Here is a 15,706-nt window from a genome sequence, read left to right on the forward strand (position 1 = left end):
CTCTCTGGGCCTGTCGGAAGTCGGGGCAGGGGGAGGAAGAGGAGCCCACAACACAAGCATAGAATGGTCTGAGGGACAAGGAGCGTTAGTAGAGGGCTTCCTGTGTGAGGACCAAAACCTGGCCAGGCAGAAGTGCCCGAAAACCTAGCGAAGTGGGGGAGGAAAGCATGGAAGACAGGCTGCAAGCAACTGAGGAGGAAATGGGGGACAGTTACTACAGGTGGCAAGTGTTGTTTCCTGTTTTTAACAAAATCTGGGTAAGGGGAGAAAAAGACTGACAAATGACTAGAAAGGAAAAAATGGTCAAAGACAATTATTGTATTTTAAGTTCAAGTGCTGAAAATCAAGCACAATATAAAAAGGGATATGAGTAATTAAAGAGGTAGTGGAGTAAAACCAAGAAATATTTATATCGCAAAGAATACAAATTACTTATATCACCATCACCACTTTCTTTTAGGTTTTAAAAAAGCTCATGCTATGCTGATGACAGAAGTTACATACAACTTGAACCAAAAATAAATAAATCGAAAGATGATCATTTTTACATCCCACCTCTGCCACCCCCTTGAATAAAGATAAACTAACTGGGTCAAAAAGGGGAAGGAATCAAGAAGTACAATTTGGTAACTAGAAAACAGTCACGGGGATATAAAGTACAGTACAGGGAATATAGTCAATATTGTAATAACTATGTGTGGTACCAGGTGGGTACTAGAAGTATCAGGGAGAACACTATAAAGTATATGATTGTCTAACCACCATGAATACACCTGAAACTAATGCAAAATAATACTGAATGTCAACTGTAATCGGGGAATAAAAGGTCAACTAGGTGCTTGTCTTGAGCAGGCAACTGTGTGAAGTGGAGGGTTAGATCGATGCTCTCTAGATCCTTTCCGTGCTGTAAATTCAGGACTCCCTTCGAAGGAATCACTGACAGGTGAGAGAGCAGCCTCACACCTTTAAAGATGGAGAACTTGCCACCTCACATGGCAACTGATTTCTACTGCCCGGGAGCTTCAATAGAAGCGAGAGCTTTTCACATGAAGCCCCAATTTCTTCCCTGAAACCCACTGTGTCCTCAATCTGCTCTGAGTCACACAGCACAAGACTTCTCCTTACTGACCTTCCAGATATTTAGATATAGTAATCTTGTCCCTAATTCTCATGTTCTTCCAGGCTAAACATTAACAGACTCTCTTTGGGAGAAAAAATGGAAAGAGAATATTGCTCACCGATAAGATGACGAGGAACTTCGCGATCGACTTCTTGAGTGACTGTAGGAAACAGACCTTGTTCTGTGTCTTGATTTGGTTTCAGATTTGCTTCGAGATCGACTTGGACTCCTGGACTGGCTGTCGCCATCCCGACTAGGCGTCTGCTCTTCACTTGAGCTCTCCTGATTTCTTGGCCTCCGGTTTAAACGTGCTGTCTTTCTTACTTCATCAAAGAGAGACCCAGGCCGAACTTTATTTTTGCTTTTAATTTCTATTCTCAAGCCTTGCGGTTTCATTTCAGGCACAGCTGTCAGTGCCTTAACTTCCACAGCACTGCATGTAGCCGGCGGTGCTGCCAGGTTCCCCACCCCTGGCAGGGGCTTCCATTTATTATCCAGGAGGCTGACCTGGCCCCTTTCAGCCACCCCTGAGCTCACTGCGCTTTCCAGGGCACTGGCAGAGCCGGAGCCCGAGTTGCTGTCGGGCTTCCCCACCTCCCCGGCCACGGGGCTCTCAGGCACGCTGCTTTCCTGTTTCCCCCCCTGGGCCTCAGGATGCTCTGCCTGCATTTCCTGCTTTACAACAATGCCTGTGTCCTGGGTGTCAAGCCTTGAATTTCCCAGAGGGGACGCTCCCTCCACCTTCGCTGGGGAAGTCCTATCAGGAGTGCAAATCTCCATGTTGTCGTCTGCTTGAAACATGACCTCCACTCCGCCTGGGGCACTTTCTTCAACATGCTGACCATTTGCGGGAGAACTGGTGACATTGTCCTCGGTATTTAAAGGTGTGAGGGAACTGTGGGGTTTACTATCTTTAGCAGGCTGCTCAGCGTCTGATGAAAGCGTTGCTGTATTCTGTTTATCTGAGAGGCTGCCGTCCTCACAGGGCTTCTCAGTTTGGGGGGTATTTTCTTTTGTGGTTTCACTGTTTTCAGAGGTTTGTTTCTTCTCTTGTGGCTCCTGAGTCACTTGCTTTTCATTAGTCTCCTCCTCCTCCTCTTCCCCAAATTCCAGCGGAGGCTGCCAGTGAAATGCTTGTTTTCGTTTCGGGGCCTTGTGCTTTTTGTCTTTTTTCCCTTTCATTTTCTCTTTCACTTTTTTGGTGTGCTCCCTTTTAAGACTTTCCTTTGAGCCGTGTTTGTGCTTCCGCGGCTTTCCTCTGGGGTTCTCTGAGATGCAACAGGACCCCTCAGAATCGGAGGTTGATGAGCGCCGTTTGCTCGACTTCCAAGCACCATCACCATCGGGCAGTGAAGAATTTGCAGACTTTGTTGTGGGTTTGGCTTTGACGTGAATTTCACTAAACTCCGACTCAGAATCCGAGGTGGCCTCACCTTCCTCCTTATCGGAAGACGGCGGGGAATTATTTTTACTGTTTTTCGTTACATCTCGTTCAGAATTGGACTCAGAGTCCCATTTACTCCCAGCATAGTTCTTCCTTTTGGGCTTACTGCCGTTTCTGAAGTGATCAGAAAGATTCTCTTTCAAAGTTCTTTTTTTTGAACGAGGACATTCCTGTTCAGGCTTGGATTTCTCTCCACCTCTGTTTTTCTCTTGTCTGTTGTTCACTTCCACCTGGACTTGCTTCTCTTTTTCCTGGGCTGACTGTGTCACCTGAACACCAGAGTGTTCACTGTCTGAGGAATCATCTAAGGATGACCGGCTTTCGCTATACTTTCTCTGACGCGAAGACTTGTCCCTGCCTTTGACGTATTTACTGCGAAGTGCCTTTTCAGAGCTGCTGCTGTGCCTTTTATTTGAAGTGCTATTTTTTTTCCCATTGGATGTAAGTTTTCTCTTGGCTCGTCTTCCAGCATCACTGCTAACGGAAGAGTATGAAGAGGACCTACTACACTGTGAACGATCACTGTATTTATTTCGTGAATGAGATCTAGATGAGTGAGACCGAGACCGAGACCTCGAATGTGAACTAGCTACACTTCGTGACCTTGTGTACGATCTGGAATAAGATCTGCTCCTAGAGGACCTGCTCCTTGACCTTGGGGAACTTTCTGAACTTCTATCACTGTATTTTGAATAAGCGCTCCGATCGCTTTCTGAATTTTTTTCTCTTTTATGGTAGGATGATGAACTACCAGTCTCTTTAATATTTGCTAAACAGTAAGTGCTTTGGATGGGCAGCAAATGAGTTGTTTTTGCTTTCATTTCCTGAATCCGCTCATAAGAGGGCTTCCAGGGCTTCTGTCCAGGCTTCCACCTGGAAGGAGGGGGACTGTCACTCAGTGGTATTACAGGAATATGTTCCGCCACCACTGGTGGTTGTACCACGATGGTTTCATTTTGTGGCACTGTTGCTCTTAAAGGCTCTGTTTTAACTGGTTTATTTTCACTTAGCTGAGAGGCTGTTCTTCTTGGGGATTTTGATGCTGTCCGTTGGTGCCCTGACTTGGAACTAGATCTGGACTTTGATCTACTTCGAGAATGTGATGAGGACTTCGATGGAGTCCTTGACCTTGAGCTTCCCCTAGAGTAAGACTGTGAGTGAGATTTTGATCTGTCTGAGTCTCTGCTGGAATGGGTGGAAGAGCTCTGGTCATCCTTATCGGACCTAGACCAGTCCCTCTTCGACGAGTGAGAGGACAACGAGGAAGAACGAGACCTCCTCTCTCTCTCACAGGAGAGTTTCATTCGCCGGGAGGAGGACTTTGAGGATTCTATGTCAGATGGTACAATGATCCTTCTCTTCTTAGTCTGTTTGTGTCTTCTGCAATGTTTCTGCTTTTTAGCTTTCTTTTTATGCTTAACCTTTTTCTCTTTTCTGCGTTTTTTATGGTGACCATCAGAGTGTCTTGCTGTACTAAGGTCTGAATAATATCCATTATAAGACCATGATCTTTGGGACAAGCTTCTTTCATCCCATCGGCTTGAACAGGGGTCACTCAACCTACAGAAAAGAACATAATATGCATGTATTATTTGCAAGCATGTTTTCTGTTTAAAATATGTTTTTAAATTTATTTGAGAGAAACACTGACTTGTAGTTCCACTTATTCATGCATTCATTGGTTGTTTCTTGCATGTGCCCTGACCTGAGACCAAATCCACAACCTTGGTTTATCAGGACAATGTTCTAACCAACTGAGCTATCCAGCCGAAACTTCCATGTTTTAAAACTAAAACACATTTGCTGTCCATACAAATGCATTGACAGAAGCCTAGAAACGACAAAGTACTGGCTCCACCAACACTTTAAGCACATGCAGGAAGGATAAATCAGTGACTGGCCTGGTCCTGACCTTTCAACTGCAGACACATGGACAACTGCTAACAGAGCCACTTACAAAAGGACTTTTTCCCCCCCCAAAGCTAAGCAAAACACTTCAAATTTGATAGGAAAATGGAAAATGGCTTTGAAAACCAAACCACCTAATCACAAAAGCACTGCTGACTACTGAGTTCCTGGCTGTGATCGGCTCATAGCCCTCTTTCTGCAGGAACAATTTCAAACCAAGCTCCCCAATAATTCTGTTGATTCTCTGCAGATACAGGATAGCTACCTCAACTAGCAAGACTATTGTTTTACCTCAGCCTCACGAAGGTAATCAAGACCTTCCCCTAAGGTTTAAACTACTTACTACAGAAACTGAGGAAAAAGTACATGAAAACAGATGCAGGCTTTATTATCTCGCTGGTAATGTCAGGGCTCAAAACTGAGAGTCCTCAGTACCAATGTGCCTAAACCACTTCCACACAGCAAATGCACACTTTTTCCTTCCTCTTCTAATTTCAAACATACTATAGGGCGCCTGTGCCGAAAAAGAGAATTTTACCATGAACAATTATGGAGGGTCCCGTTGGTATATTTTCATTTTTTAAGTATATTTTCACTAGCTATTCTGAGGCCAGCCCCGTTTCTAAAATAATCATTCCCCTGTGGGGTGTGTCACTGAGAGTGATGGGTACACTCTGAAGCAGGAGCAGTCCCTGGGGTCTATGAAAGTACCTGCTATATCATTTTAAGACTTGATTATTTCTAAAATTAAACCAAAAATCTTTTAAGAGATTCAGTAGGTTTATAGTCTTGTGAAGGGAAAAGAGAGTTTTGATTTTAAAGCACCCCAAAGCCATCAGCCCTCCTGGTTAACAGCACTACTTTCACCAAATGTATTCCCTGGTCACTGTCTAATCTGAAATTTAAATCTTTAATGAAAAGTCCAAACACAGCAGACACAGGACTGTGCATGTACAAGGCTCTTACTTATCTCCTTTACTCCATTTTTCTCCACTAGGTGGTCTGTATGCTCTCAGTCTCTGCATTTCCTCTTTCCAGTGAGGAGGAGTCTCACTGCTGTCATCATCATCTGATTCAGAACAGGACCTTGACCTTGGAGGTGTGTGATAGCGCTTTAAAAACAAAGACATGAGTAACTCTTTTTAAAATACCTGGCAATTACAGTCTGCTACAGGACAGAGCTACGTGTAAGACCCAATCTCAGACCCCACTCAAAGGCAATAATGACTGAAGTGCCAAAGGGATGACATGAAGTTATGTCAAACATAAGCAACTAAAAGAAATGGGAAAGGCTGAGATTTACCTGTAATCACATGTGAAAATTTCCACTTCGAAGTCCTAATGCTTACATTCATTAGCCTAGAGTATTCAGCATACTAAGATTTCTCAGACTGTTTCACATGTTCATTTCATACTTAAACCCATCAAAACATGGCAGTGACCTCTAACAGCAGTAACTTCCCATAGTTACGGAGAACACAACTAGCTCCTTGAACAGATTTTGGATCATACTAAAATTAAAGCTAGGATTTTTGCCTACAGGTAAAAACACTTTACCGCTTAGATAATTGGAAAAAAGAAAAGTCTTAACAAACATACGATTGTGCCCCTTCCTTTAATCTTCCGTCCAGACTTTGACACAGATGGTTTCTGATCACTTGCAATGGGTGTGGCATCAGGAATCTTCCTGGAAAGGATGATTGAAAATTAAAAATAAGCAAATGTAGGCAGTTTCCCCAATGTTTACATGTAGAATTTATGCTCCTATAATACAAAAACACTTCATTTAGATCCAACACTTTTGTAGAATGAGGTACTCCACATAACCTAATTTTCTAAATAAACCATTTAAGTGCCAAAACTGAGGGGGGGGGGTAACCCAATTGGGTAGAAATACATGATACTTTTAAAGCACAGTATATTTTTTAAACAAAATCCCCTCCTTTTAGATGTCTCTTGTCAAAGCAGTAATGTTCTAAGAAAATCCTGAGTTATTCCTGATTCTGATGCTTAATCTTATTTTACATTTTTTATAGTTCATTTGTGTCCACCTCTCTACTATAAACTGCCCCTCCTTCAAGGTTCTGAATCTGCTGCCTCATCTTATGGGCAATTTTAAGAGTATGGATTTTGTGGCGGCTACAGCTCTCCATGCATAAGTTTTCCACACCACAGTTTGTTTTGTATCTGTTATTATTAATACAATGGCTAGCTTTTATTGAGTATACTTACTATGTATCAGGAATTATGCTAATGAGCATTTTTAAATACGTTTTTTATTGGGTAGAACATATATAACATAGAATTAGCAACTTTAACCATTTTAAGTGTACAATTCAATGGCATGAATTATTCACAATGTTGTGCAACCATCACTACTATCTTTTCAAAACTTTTTTATCACCCCAAACCCAAACTCTACCCATTAAGCCCTAATTCTCCATTGCCCCATTCCATCAGCCTCTGGTAACCCTAATTTATGGCCAAATAACACTCCACTGCATGTATATATGCAATTTGTTTATCCATTCATCTATTGGTGGACATTTGGTTTGTTTCCACCTCTTTTTATTACTCTACTGGATTCAAAGAGTTCAACTAACTCTGCTTGACAACCAAAATTTCACCTCTAATGAAAAGCCAAAAAAAAGATCAGTAATTAAATCTTTCCAGGCCTCCAACAAGAACTTTCCCCTGACAACTTGCCCCGCCCCTTTCCTACTGGTACAATGGGAATTCTGAAAGGTTGGGCACAGGTCACTCTTTAGTCCAATCTCCCCCAGTTACCTTTCAAAGTGCTCTGACTATGGGTGAGTGTGGAACTGCAATGAGCTGGTGACATCCTCGATCAAAAATGAAAACACAGGTTAACCATCCTACTTACGGTTCAGGCTCCACCGCGACAAGAGGCATGTCTCTTCTCAATAAAAATCGGTTCTCAGGCACTGGGGGTATCTCTTCTGGGCGGACCACAGGCTTTTCTCTTTTAGCATTTGAGTCGACTGACCTTTTCTCATTGGTATCACTTCTCTCAGAGTGACTTAGAGAGAACATACCAAGTCACCAATTACGATATGTAATGTTTGCATTCCATAATAATAAAAGCACACAAAATTAGATATGAAATAGCAATACTACTGATACCTTACAAGTAAGTCTCACTCAAAAGGTTTATACAGTTTTCTCACAGATAACATAAAAAACATCAACCCAAGCAAAAACCCGCAGTGGTAAAATTCTCAAAATTGTCAAATGAATCCTAACTCTTTTCTTTTAAGAGTTTCAGGGATTATTTTGACCTGCAAACAAATAAATCTTTAATATAAAATGCCTATGCTACCCTAGATTTGCCAGATTTCAATTTATAGTAAAAAAAACAAACGCTCTCCTTTTTCAATAGGTAGCAAAGCTAAGTTTACAGAATTATACACACTTTCCCCATTCCAGAGTGTTTCGTTTTTTAGGCAAGACTCCTCTAGGGTCTCACGTACCCTTTCGGGCTCCCCGCGTGTTTATCCCGTGGCTCCTCCGAACTGCCCGCCGCCTTCCGCCTCTTTCTCGAACGCTTGGCTCTTGGCCGCCTTTTGCGCTTCCTCCTCCTGCTCCTCTCACGGTCCGCCTCGCTTTCTGAGGACGACTCTGAAGAGGAAGAGGAGCTGGAAGAGGAATCCGAGTCTTCTGAATGAGTTGGTTTCTTCCTTTTTTTCTCAAAAACTTTCAAGAAATATTAACAAAAATATTAGTACTGGACTTCAGTGCCTATCTTTCAGAGTAAAAAATGTGATTACCAAATATCGTAAAACATGCTTTATGCATAGCAAACTAAAAACAAAATTTATATAAACTTTTTTTCAAGCTGATCCTATAATATGGTTTGCTGGTGAGACTCTAAGGAGACAAAACTCTTGCCTTCATGAAGTCTATATTCTAGTGGAGCCAAATAAGGAAAAGAGTAACTTCATAATATGACAATAAGTGCTTAAGAAAAAAGGCAGTATAAAGGGAATAGGGAGTCAGGGATAATTTAAGATAGCATTTGAGCAGAGACGTAAAGGGAGTGAGGGAGGGCGCTAAACAGACATCTGAATGTAGTGTTCCAGACAGAGGAAACAGCCAGCACAAAGTCCCTGAGTACTAGGCATGTCTGAGTCGTCAAGGTCAACATGCTGGAAGACGATGAATGAGGGGGAAGAGGTCAGAAACACAGGAGAGGCAGATGCCTTAGACGCCATTGTAGAGACTTCAGCTTTGGCTGACTTAGAAGAGAGCCCTAGGAGAAGATCACTCTGGTGGCTCTTAAGGACAGACTGCAGAGGGCCCAGAGTATAAGCAAGGAGACCAATTAGGAGGATGCTGCTGTGGAGGAATGAATACAGAGGAGCACAGATAGAGGCAAAGTGAACACTTAATAGGCTATTGCAATAAGCCAGGTAAGAGATGCTGGTGGTGCGGACCAGGGAGCAGGGAAGCAAGAAGAAGAGGTAAGATTTGGTAAGACTGCTGATGGACTGCATACAAGGTATGGTAGAGAGGTCTCAGGGCTATGCTATGCCACTCAGATGCGTTTTTTCCACTACTGAAATCCTGGAGGTATGCTCCCTTTACCCCCCTAAAGTCTTACCATCTTTTGTTGATTTCGTGGCAAGCACCCCACAGTCAATAACTCGCACATCTGCATAAGGTCTGCTTGCAGCATCAGTTTTCAGATTTTCAATTTGTTCGATTACTTCAAAACCGGAAATAACTAGTCCAAACACAACATGCACCCTGTCATGACACAAATTAAAAAAACTGTTGGTTTGCTGATAACTAAGTCACAAGAGTAACCAAGACAATTGTCGTAACTGACATGTCCATAGACCTGAAAATAAAAGCACAGTGTTCGATGCATGAAGGGAATTAGAACTTGAAATCAGCTTCATAAAAGGAAAGAAACACCGTTACTCAAACTGGGCCTTGGTTTTCTGTCTTTAAACCAGTGGTTTGTAACTATTTTGCGGTAAATAGTCCTGTAACAGTCAGAATGTACTTGCTACTCAGAAACCATCCTATAAGGTCACTTCATGGCTGAGAAGCCCATCTATGGGCCCCAGTAAAGACCCCTTCAGGGACATGAAAGCCATGGAGTCTCAAGGATACTGCACCCTGGGATCCATAAGGAAGAGCCTGGCTGTGAGACATTAACCTAGAGATCAAGAGTGCCCCCTTGAGGGTTTACCCGTGGTCCAATATGTATGGAACCAGCCACCCAAACACTTCCCCCACCAAGGTAGTAAGAACATAGCTCTTACCCATCCAGGTGCGGAGCAGGCTTTGTGGTACTGTGTAGCAAACATCAACACAAAGACGATGCCAAAAACCAAGTGTTCAGGTTAACAGAGCAGAAGGGTTTAACAGAACATGTAGAAAACAAAGAGGTAAAGATAAAAAGACCAGGAAAAAGTTAAACATGATACACATGTAAACCTTAAAAACAGCAACAGTAGCCATTTTACTGATATAAAACTTCAAAATTATAATGAATTACAAAATCCTGTTTCTCCAATATGAAGACTATATATGTATACATATATATGAAATAAGTTTAAAATATACAGCACAGACACTAAAATTAAAGTTACTCTAAAACCAAAACAAACTCATATTTTATTAAGATGATTAAACAAGAATAAAAAGTACCTATCATTTGCCCTATGAAAAGTGTGACCAAACACATGCTCCACACTTAAACGAGTTCTACTGTGTATGTGCTGCTGAAGCAAGCACGAGTTTTTATTATTTCTCATACTGGGTCAGTATGTATCTTTTAGGCAGGCAGATGGGAATTAGGCCTCAGGAATTCTGTTTCCAGAACTTCCTGCCTCTCTTCCTTCACCTAAGGTGAAGCTCTGCCACCACTCAGAGCAACTCTGAAAATGCAGTAGGGAGCAAACCTTCAATCTGCCAATACTTCCGACAGCAAGGTAACCAATGATGGGTAACACTATAGACATTCCAAATTCCCACGGCCCAGAGAACACTCAACTGGCTTCTTCCAGCCACAAACTGGCAGAGAGCCACTCTTGAGAAACCTATGGGGTACATTTGGTCAAGATATTTTGAACCCAAACAGGTTTTCCCATAGCATTTTCATAGATCTTCACACTTGTGAATTGCAGTACGAAAAAAAAATCAAAAGCAGATGTAACTAGACTCAGAGATGTATACACCACAAACATCTTAGTTTTCAAGAATGAGAAATAGATATTTGAGAGAAAGGTCACCGGCTGTCAGGCCATGTTAAAGCAGTCAATTGTTCTAGAAGCTCCCTTATCAATTTTTATATTCATTTTAAGGCAATTCTAAGATATGTAAGTGCACAAAATACAACTTAACCTTCACAACAATGCTAAATTAAATCATTATTCTACAAAGAATTATAACACTTATACTTACATTAAGAAAATTCAGTTCTGTAAGACCACTTCATAATTTAAAAAATTAAAATGTCAACCTAAGTAGTTCCAGATTTTAAAGAGGATCTTGAGTTTTAAAACCACTGGTCTCAAATTTTCCTTAGAAGATTGAGAAGTGGTAACTCAAGCTAATGTAATAGTAAAAATGAATAAAAACAGGCAGGAGAAAGAAAGAAAGAAAAGAAAGAAAGAGAGAAAAAAGTCAGTCTAGCAAACTGGTGAGGCACTAATGCTCAAATCATTAAACTAGCATCCAGAAACTGCCTTGGACAATAACTATGAGATAGAAATGTGCTTCCCCCATTATCAAACCTTACCAAAGCACACTAAAGACAGGAAGAAAGGAGTCCATACTCTAGACAGTGATCCATTGTAGGAAAGATGTAAAGAGGTAAAAAATTTAAAGGTAAAAATGTTCTGCTATGTAAAGGCTCCGTCTCAAATGCGTAGCAGTGAGAACAATGGACGGTTTGTTGGTTAGGTTCACTCCTCCTCTTCCTCCCTGATCCTTCCTCTCACAGCTCTCAATCTTCTGGCACTGGGAAAAGCCCACAGATTTTTCTAAAACACAGAGAACCCCATTCAATTTGCCACCTCGGCTAATAGGAGTGCTATGAAAACACCTTATGGCAAACCTCTGCAAATGGTAAGATGTAAACAGTCCAGCTAACTGCTGTGATGTAGCAACGTACTCCTTGAGACTCAATTTGAGGATGGAATAGCTACCTTTGTGACAGATTCGAGTTGTGTTTTTAATTCAAATGAAAACTAAAGACAAATGACCTTGGTCCTTTACAGCAATAGTGAAGGGAACAAATGAAAACAGGAACAATTCTTTCAAGGACAAACTTCAGCTGACCCGCAGTGCCTAACCTGGTGTAATGCAGTCCCTTACGTCTGCAATTCAGGATGCAGCGATACAAATGTATACCCTAGTTGGGTTAGACTACATATTAAGAATACTGAAAGGATCTTAAGGAAAGGAAGCCCACTGGGGTTCGCAGTCTCTGTTCTAGTAGAAATCCCTATGTAAAGCAGGCTTACTGGCACTGGGTTGACACTCAGACAGGGATAAACAGTGGATGCTGCCAAATAGGGTTACAAAAGGGCAGGGGAAATGATGTGCTCAGTCCAGGCTATTCAATTCTATTACAATGGACAAGCGATTTCATCCCACCAAGTCTTAATTGTTTTGATCTTTCAAAACAATACCCTTGTGAAGTCCCATGCAGTGATGACATTTGCTTGGTGAGGTAAGCCCTTAGAAGGCCACAGCCTATCACCTGTACATGCTTATGAAAACATTCCTAAGGAGAAACACCGCACACAACATTTCAAATGACAAAAGCTTTCAATACTTTCATTTTCTCCTGTCACTTAGACACAAATTTTCCAGGTTTCCCCAACCCTTGAATCTACTTAAAAAATACAGGGGTGAGCAAAAGTAGGTTGTTAATAATAATAATAATAATAAAAATAAATAATACAATAATCAATCAATAAATAATGCAAGAATAAATTGTTTCATGTATTCAAGCCTACTTTTGCCCACCCCTGTATATGTGCATCCTAGAAATTGTAAGTGGCACTGTTACTTCAACAATCTATTTTAACACCATTATCAAGGAAGCCTTTGGCCTTATACAGATATTAATAGTTCTGTACTAAAATGAAATCTAAAACCATTATATACAATATAACACCCCCACCCTGAAGATGTGTGGAAACTGGTAGAAATAAGCCACTGAAATTAAAACATACTTCCCAGGATTAACCATGAACAATAAAACACACGTTTTACATGTATTGCTGCCATACAGATCAAATGGAGGTATTTTTTCCCCCCTTAAAATTGTTCAATGCACATAACAATAGGATTAAAAGATAAAGGCAAAGAAAGAAAAAGAGAGAGCCTTAGAGTAATGAGACATTACCTTTGGAGCGCACGGTGTAACACTCTTTCTGTAAATTTTACACAAAAATGGCAAGAAATAAATTGTAATACACTTTTAAGACAAGACTGAATCTATGTTTTAATATTAATATAACTTTGAAATTAAATATTTTCAAGTTTTATGCAAAGCAAGAAAGCTTTTTTAAATGGAGGGCTCTAAATTTTCTTTCACATAGGTATGTATGTAGAGGTGAATTGTACTCAAGAAAAGCACTGGAGTTGAAGTTGGAATCTGTTCAGGTCCTTAGTATCGCAACACAAGCGTGTTAATACCTATAAACAAAACAGTACGTTTTGTTTCACAAGTCCTAGAAACCAGCTAAGTCAACTAACATTTCTTAAAAAAAGAAAAATGCACCCTGAGCACATACATAAACATAAACCTTGAATGCCCAGGAGCCCTTAATACAATGGAAAGCAATAATTTCAATGGAAAAAACTGAGTTAAGAGAATTCAAAACAAACAACATTTCAGGGAACTCTTTTACAAATTCACCTCAAATAGCTACAGTCTTGCCTGCTCCACACTCGAAACCATTTTTCAGTCATATACCGCAACAAGCCACTATCAGAAGTTAATGAGCAAATGTTTGGACTATAGCTACTGTTCACTGACATTATATACACACTGTAGCTGGTCAGTCACTGAAAATAACAGTAATATAATAAAGCAGCATAACTAGAATTTTAAGGATCTCCTCAAAAGAGAAAAAGGCAGGAGGAGATGAACGTCTAAGAGTATGCTGCCAAATCTGGGCCACATACGGTACTTTATTGTCCCGCCTAATCTGATTTTCCCCATTATATAATTTTTTTAAAGAATAGACTGTCTGACCAATTTTAACTCTATTGAACTTAAAACATAGCTATTACTACTCAGACCAAAATCCTTATTAGACACAGTAGACAAAATTCTTTATAGGGGTTTTCAACATATCAAAGTAAAATATTTAAAAACAAGCTTTAAGCTTTAATTTCTTGAATTACTGGCAAAAAAGAATATGTTTCAAATAATGTGAAGTTTTCAATGAATGTAAAAAACAAGTGACTCTAGGTGTAAAACAGAATGGGAGAAGGAGACAAAGATAGCATATTTCTGCCTACTGCAGTCTTTAATAACATGCAGTTTTTCCTTCCAACTCCTGAAACCATCACGCCATCATGGAGGAGGCACAACAAACTGCACAGAGCGACAGCGCTGTGTAAGGGCAACAGGAGCTAACCAAGCACGTCACAGTGCCCTACGTATATGTCCCAAAAGTCGCCACAATAGAACTTTCAAGAATTCAGTGATAATGCTAACATAATATCCACCAGTGCACATGCCACATTAATAGTAATACTAAGACTGAATTTTAGGGATGACACTTGATGATATTCAGAGAACTTGTCTTATGGTTAAGTTTCATAAACGTCGTTGCTCATGAAAAATCCTGAAATTTACATACAAAGGTATTACCAAACAACAGAAGGAAAAAGCTAGAACTTCTCAGGTTATTAACACTTACTAGCATTTCCCCTCACCCACATTCATGAATATGTGGAGGAAAACAGCATTTCTACCCAAATCTACTTCTGCTACCATAATGTCAACAAAGTTTTATAAACCCCCAAACCCAAACCACACAACTCCTTATGCTCCACGACTCTGGAATTACTAGCACTTCTCTCCCTTTCAGATGAGTGGCCACTGGCAAGTCAGATTCTTAAATGACAGAACATATCCTAGAACTACTTCTATTTTCCTCCCATAGTCCTATTTATGACTGTTAAAATATAACACTCTGTTGAAAGTCAAGTTTGACTTTTCTGTTATCTTGTTTTCTTTATCATGACCACTGACAGGCTTCTCCGAAGCTCTGCAGGTCTTTCTAGCCCGTGGCTGTGATAAAGGCCTGCACAGGCTGAGTGAAGGGCACGAGGGCATTGGCCACAGCCCGAGGTTTAATAGAGTGGGCGGAGGGGCTGCTGCTGCTCCCGATCTAGTCCCGACGAGCCCAAAGCTTCTCCGCACCTTCCAGGCTAATGAAAGCTAGGAATGGCCACAATTTCCTTTCAGCAACGCAATGTTCGCATACAAGCCATTCTACATATTCAGAAACTTAGGATCAACCCACAAAACTTTCTTCTCATGTCCACATTTTCACACTGAAACCTTTGAAAGTGGGGTAGGTACTTTATAACGTGCCGTTTTATCTTCCAGTAATGCTCGATGCCTCTAATACCTAACTAAAAGAAATTCAGAGCAGAATGGCCAGTAAGATTTCATAGCCTGTGGTGCGCAGGACTCTTTCTAGCTGTCAACGTTTTCGAGGTTATGAATAAAGTTTCCATAGCTGGCCTGTATGCGGGCTTTCTTCCTTAGTGACAGTGTGTGCAGAGTGAAAAGGGGGAGCCAGGGCTCTCAGTCCCTGTCTACTGGAGGCTGTGCAATCCCATAGCTTTCACCGTGGCTCTTTCTAGTCTCTGGCTTAAAACACAATAGTAAAAAGGACACAGTGACTAAGCACTAAGTTAACTTGGTTACTAACTACTTTGGTCCCTGTTCTTTGAATTCCTTCAAAGACACCTGAACATGAACCATTACTTCCCCAGTGATTCATGGGGATGGTGGTGCCACATATCACTTCTCTCATGTTTTCTGAACAGTACTACTCCAAAAAGAAAGTGTTTTCTTCTACTTAGGCCCCTAAAACAAAATCATTATAACTAATACAATAGGAGATATAAGTACTTATTGCAAAAATTACAAATAGCTTCAGAGAAGAAAACTTCATTTCCATCATATTATACGTAATTGTCCCACCCAAAGAAAGCAATATATG

General features: G+C 40.8%; 1 protein-coding gene across 8 annotated transcripts in view; it reads right to left on the minus strand.

Annotated features, from left to right (window-relative positions):
- The window catches only part of NKTR (natural killer cell triggering receptor), a 36,803-nt gene that overhangs the window by 7,711 nt on the left and 13,386 nt on the right, over positions 1-15,706 (minus strand). For 5 of the 8 annotated variants that reach the window (XM_016196077.2, XM_087824811.1, XM_087824813.1 and 2 more), the window contains 7 exons: positions 9,764-9,793; positions 9,094-9,239; positions 7,964-8,186; positions 7,357-7,512; positions 6,072-6,159; positions 5,439-5,584; positions 1,239-4,124 (listed from right to left, as the gene is read on the minus strand). In XM_016196077.2, coding sequence (XP_016051563.2) covers positions 1,239-4,124; positions 5,439-5,584; positions 6,072-6,159; positions 7,357-7,512; positions 7,964-8,186; positions 9,094-9,239; positions 9,764-9,793 — 3,675 coding nt within the window. The other 3 variants (XM_087824815.1, XM_087824817.1, XM_087824816.1) reach the window with 3 other exon arrangements.

The sequence above is a fragment of the Miniopterus natalensis genome, chromosome 15 (assembly GCF_054644295.1).
Source record: "Miniopterus natalensis isolate mMinNat1 chromosome 15, mMinNat1.hap1, whole genome shotgun sequence".
In the NCBI taxonomy this organism is placed as follows: domain Eukaryota; kingdom Metazoa; phylum Chordata; class Mammalia; order Chiroptera; family Miniopteridae; genus Miniopterus; species Miniopterus natalensis.